The following is a 5936-nucleotide window of genomic DNA, read 5'->3' as shown; positions in this document are numbered from 1 at the left end:
TATGAGATGTTAGAATAAAGCCTGTATGTTTATGTAGCAGGGGCCGTTTATTAAATTAAGTGAGTGGCGTCTATGTGACACCTTTTTCATTAGCCATTTACATTTTCTTTAACTTTGACTAAGTCATTCCAGTTTCACATGAAATTGGTGGCAGTGTCGGGATTTGATTAGAAATATAATACATTTTTGGATTGATTGGAACTGTATCTTATGTGTTTTTCTATTAATTCTCTTCTCTCTTTCAGGTCTCTCCGCCCCTCAGATGGAGAACCATACATACAATGCACATGTTCTCCTCCTAGAGGGGTTAAACGTCACCCACCAGTCCTCCTACCCTGCCTTCATCATCCTCCTTGTTATCTACATCTTCACAATGGTGGCCAACATCAGCCTCGCAGTGGTGATCTGCATGGAGAGGAGCCTGCACCAGCCCATGTACATCCTCCTTTGCAACATGTCTTTCAACGATGCTCTCAGTATCACCACCTTCATACCTCGAGCGCTGAGTGATATTTTCAAAGCAAGTGCAGAAAGATATATTACCTATGTTGAGTGTGCCATACAAGCGTTCTGCGGTCACATGTTTGCTACGACCGGACATACAATACTAATGATCATGGCTTTTGACAGGTATATGGCCATCTGCAACCCTTTGCGATACGCCACCATCATGAACAACAAAATGCTGGTAAAACTGTGTGTGTTTGCCTGGGGTGTGGCATTTCTCTTTGTGGCGGTCCTTATAGGTCTCTCTGTCCGCTTATCACGCTGCAGGTCAAACGTTTTCAATCCTTTCTGTGACAACGCTTCGTTATTCAAGCTGTCCTGTGAGAGTGTGTTTATAAATGACATATACGGACTCTTTTTCACTGCGCTCCTTTTTATCGCCTCCATTTTGAGTGTGTCTCTGACATACATTAGGATCACCATGGTGTGTGTGCGGAGTAAGAGCAAGTCGCTGAACAGCAAAGCCCTGAACACTTGTTTCACACACCTGGCTGTATACGTCATTATGCTGATGACAGGTTTCATCATTGTTTTTCTTCATCGGTTCCCACAGTGGTCAAATCACAGGAAAGTGGCGTCCATTATATTTCCTCTGGTTGCTCCTTGTCTTAACCCAATTATCTATGGGCTTCAGTCCAAAGAGATTTACAAAGTGTTAAAGAATATGTTCCAGTCCAAGATTATGTCTCTTCGATTGTAATATACTTTTTAATGTGTAAAAGTGAATAAAACGTGTTTGTCCCTATTGAAATGCCCCACTAGTAATGCTGTCTTTGTAAACTAGGGTCAATGTTAATGAGGATCACCTTTTTTTCAATTTTTGCCTAAAATGACATACCCAAATCTAGCTGCCTGTAGCTCAGGACCTGAAGCAAGGATATGCATATTCCTGATACCATTTGAAAGGAAACACTTTGAAGTTTGTGGAAATGTGAAATTAATGTAGGAGAATATATCACATTAGATCTGGTAAAAGAAAATACAAACAAAAAAACATGAATTAGTTTAATACATTTTTTGTTATATCATTTTTGAAATGCAAGAGAAAGGCCATAATAAAAAAATTATGTTTAGACGCAATTTAGATTTTGGCCACTAGATGTCAGCAGTGTATGTGCAAAGTTTCAGACCGATCCAGTGAAGCGTTGCAATACATCAGAAAATGTTGTATCAAGTCTGCGCAAATGTGCCGAATTGGTCAATTGATACATTTCCAAGTACATAACTATAGAGAACATACAAAATGATGTGGTAATAAAACATTTTCAGTTTACACACTCCCAGGAAGGTTCTACATGATGGAAAATTTGCTTCCTACAGAAAAGACACTAATCTTCACACGGTGTGGGGCCAGAAACAGCAGGGGTGTTACATCTGCTCCTGCCACGCCCTCTACTTCTCATCCTGGACCCCCCTAACCTGCCACCACTCCCCCAGTGCGCTCTCTCTCTTTCTCTCTCTCTCTCTCTCTCTCTCTCTGTCTCTCTCTATGTGATTGTGTGAGTGGAGACAGGTGTGCTGGAAGCAGAGCAGATTCCCACCAGCTGCAACCTGTTCCATAATCAAGAACCCTACCAACTCAGCCCTGCCACGTCCACGCTGCCAGATCGTAGCCTCTACTCAGTCATTCTGCATTTCTAGCTGTTTGTTCCTGCATAGATTTTGTTATCCTGTTGTGCCTGTTTTCCCTAGACTCACGTACAGTCCCGTCTACTCTGACTCTGGTACCTGTCTCCAGTCCCTCATCTCCTCAGTCCTGCTTTTCTGCCCTGGATCCCCGCTACTGGGATTAGGGTCTCTCTACTGCTTCATTGGATTCTGAGTCTGCATTTGGGTTCACCTGCTCCGCACCGTGTAACAAGGGGTTCAAACTTTAAAACCCAGTTCCTACATTTGAATATAAACATTTATTTGATCAAACAAAACTGTGCTACATTTTATCTCTGGGACACTCAGAATGACCAATCAGAGCAAGATTATTAAATGTGAGTACCTTCAGAGGTGAATGTATCAAACCAGTTGCCGTGCAAATTTTTTTTTGTGGTTGTGCACTCTCCTCAAACAAAAGCATGGAATGTTTTCACTGTAATTGTCACACCAGCCTTCGCTTTGGCTTCCCCTCCTGTCCAGCTCAGGTGTTCGGGGTCGTCGGCTTTCTAGCTGCTGCCGAACCTACTGCTGGCAAACGCCCTTTACTCATCAACCCCGGACTCTCGTCATCGTTACACACACCTGGTTACCCCCACTCTATCACTGTATATGTATACATACTCCCTCTGCCATTTTACTTTGTTGGTCATTCTAAATGTTACTTGAATTCCTGAGAGGAATCTCTCCTACTATTTCCTGTGCACTGTATATTTTACACTTTGTGTTCGCCCTGTGTCTTTTTGTTCATGAAGATATATTTTGAGCACAACAGCGTTTGGGTCACGTCCCTCTTTGATCTCTGGTGCTTAAGAAATTCAGAAGTTCTAAACCTGCGACTGCCTCCTGCCTACTCCTCTCTACACCAGTGACGGTAATAGCTACTGTAAATTGGACAGTGCAGTTAGATTAACAAGAATTTGAGCTTTCTGCCCATATAAGACATGTTAATGTCCTGGGAAATGTTCTTGTTACTTACAACGTCAAGCTAATCACATTAGCGCACGTTAGCTCAACCATCCCGGTGGAGGAACACCGATCCCATAGAGGTTATTTGAATGATTAGAATATTCCGTCCTGAAACATATAATTGTATGGAATTGACTAGAATGTATGAAATCATAATCAATAAATGTGTAGTCCTAGTCAGAATTAGGGTAAAACAATATGCCTTTATGGTATTCTAAACACAGACTGTCTGAGCTTGGTGCCGACCTGACTAGAGACTTGGGAGAGAACGGGAGTACGTCTCAAGGACAAAGTCACTATCTCTGTCGGCTGGGAAGTGAGTCAGTATAAAATGAATTAATTTGTATTCTTGACTTCAGAACATTCCTGTGAATAAACATTTAACTTTGGTAGACTGGGCCTCTGTCTGTTTTCATTTCTATCAGTATCTTACAAATCCTGATATAACAGACTGAGGGTAACCTAATTGAATTGGTAAATGAACAGGAGTACAGAATTCTCCTGACAAATTGGTCCTTCGAGCCGGATCTCAAAATCTGCCTCTGTCATCCCAAGGAACTGCTGAGAACCGTGCACGGACGGATCCAGGATCCGTAAGGTAAAGACCTGACATCTGAATTGAGGGTTTATTTCAGGCCAGTGGGTGAACTGGTGCACGACAGAGGTGGTGACGAGATCCAAACTACATTGCTTTTCCCAGTCTACGAGACGAGGTCAGTAAATCTTTATTCACGCATTTGGGGAATTGACGCTTGGCTACATTCAGAAATATTTGATTTCTTTTGTGTAGTTTGGGTGTTGATTTTAAATTCCTTAGCAGGGCATTCTTACCCGGTGACCTATCTTTAGAATTTTTTTGTAGAGAAAAATGTTTTAAAGGTAACCAAGTATTCTATGCAAATGGAAGGTAGGAATTGGGTGTAGAGCCACCTAAGTAGCAGTAGTGGGTCTGTGACGACACCGGGTATCTGCAGTACCAAACTAAACTAAAGAATATTAGATTTTATTATATTAGAAGGTCCGTAAATGACGCGAGGTACTAGTGACACCAAGACTTTCTGTGGACACTACACTTCCTGTATAAACTAAAGAAGAGCGATAGAAACCTAATATAGCGGAGTGAGATACGAGATATTAACGTCAAATGTATATACCCTCTCAAGCTGATAACACAACGGCCCTCAAGGAACTTCACTGGACTTTATGCAAACTGGAAAACATATATCCTAAGGCTGCATTTATTGTAGCAGGGGATTTTAACAAAGCAAATTTGAGGAAAAGGCTTCCTAAATTCTATCAGCATATTGATTGTAGCACTCGCGTACAAGGCCCTCCCCCGCCCTCTTTTCGGCAAATCTGACCACGACTACATTTTGCTCCTCCCTTCCTACAGGCAGAAACTTTAACAGGAAGTAAGGACTATTCACCACTGGTCTGACCAATTGGAATCCATGCTTCAATGTTGTTTTGATCACTCGGACTGGGATATTTTCCGGGTAGCTTCGGAGAATAATATTGACATATACACCGAGACGGTTACTGAGTTTATCAAGCAGTGCATAGGATATGTTCTACCTACTGTGACTATTAAAACCTATCTTAACCAGAAATTGATGGATAGATGGCAGCATTCGCGCTAAACTGAAAGCGTGAACCACCGCATTTAACCATGTCAAGGGGACTGGGAATATGGCAGAATACAAACAGAGTGGTCATTCCCTCCGCAAGGAAATCAAACAGGCGAAACGTCAGTAAAGAGACAAAGTGGAGTCGCAATTCAATGGCTCAGACATGAGACTTATGTGGCAGGGTCTACAAAAGGAAAACCAGCTACGTCGCTGACAACGACGCCTTGCTCCCATACAGCTAAACGCCTTCTTTGCCTGCTTTGAGGATAACACAGTGCCACTGTGCTACAAAGGACTGTGGGCTCTCCTTCTCCGTGGCCGACGTGAGTAAGACATTTAAACGTGTTAACCCTCTCAAGGTTGCCGGCCCAGACGGCATCCCTAGCCGCATCCTCAGAGCATGCGCAGACCAGCTGTTTGGTGTGTTTACAGACATATTTAATCTCTCCCTATCCCAGTGTGCTGTCCCCACATGCTTCAAGATGGTCACCATTGTCCATGTTCCCAAGAATGCAAAGGTAACTGAACTAAATTACTATTGCCTGCTGTCATCATGAAGTGCTTTGAGAGACTAGTCAAGGATCAGATCACCTTCACCTTACCTGTCACCCTAGACCCACTCCAATTTGCTTACTGACCTAATAGGTCCACAGACAATGCAATCGCTGTCACACTGCACACTGCCCTATCCGATCTGGACAAGAGGAATACCTATGTAAGAATGCTGTTAATTTGACAACAGCTCAGCATTCAACACCATAGTACTCTCCAAGCTCATCATTAAGCTTGAGGCCTTGTGTCTGAACCCTGCCCTGTGCAATTAGGTCCTGGACTTCCTGATTGGCCGTCCCCAGGTGGTGAAGGTAGGAAACAACACCTCTACTTCGCTGATCCTCAACACTGAGGCCCCGCAAGGGTGCCTGCTCAGCCCCCTCCTGTAGACCGTGTTCACCCATGACTGCGTGGACATGCATTCCTCCAACTAAATAGTTGAGTTTGCAGATGACACAACAGTAGTAGGCTTGATTACCAACAACGATGAGACAGCTTACGGGGAGGAGGTGATGGCCCTGGGAGTGTGGTGTCAGGAAAATAACCTCTCACTCAACGTCAACAAAACAAAAAAGATGATCGTGGACTTCAGGAAACACCCCCCGATCCACATCGACAGGACACCAGTGGAGA

General features: G+C 43.4%; 1 protein-coding gene across 1 annotated transcript; it reads left to right on the top strand.

Moving 5' to 3' along the window:
* Positions 1–262: 262 nt before the first annotated feature.
* On the top strand, positions 263–1207 carry LOC139419513 (olfactory receptor-like protein COR4). The gene has a single exon (XM_071169472.1). It carries the CDS (start codon positions 263–265, stop codon positions 1205–1207), a length of 945 nt encoding a protein of 314 aa, XP_071025573.1.
* The last annotated feature ends 4729 nt before the right edge of the window (positions 1208–5936 follow it).

This window comes from Oncorhynchus clarkii, chromosome 10 (genome assembly GCF_045791955.1).
Source record: "Oncorhynchus clarkii lewisi isolate Uvic-CL-2024 chromosome 10, UVic_Ocla_1.0, whole genome shotgun sequence".
Classification (NCBI taxonomy): Eukaryota; Metazoa; Chordata; class Actinopteri; order Salmoniformes; family Salmonidae; genus Oncorhynchus; species Oncorhynchus clarkii.
This window is presented reverse-complemented; position numbering and strand designations above follow the sequence as displayed.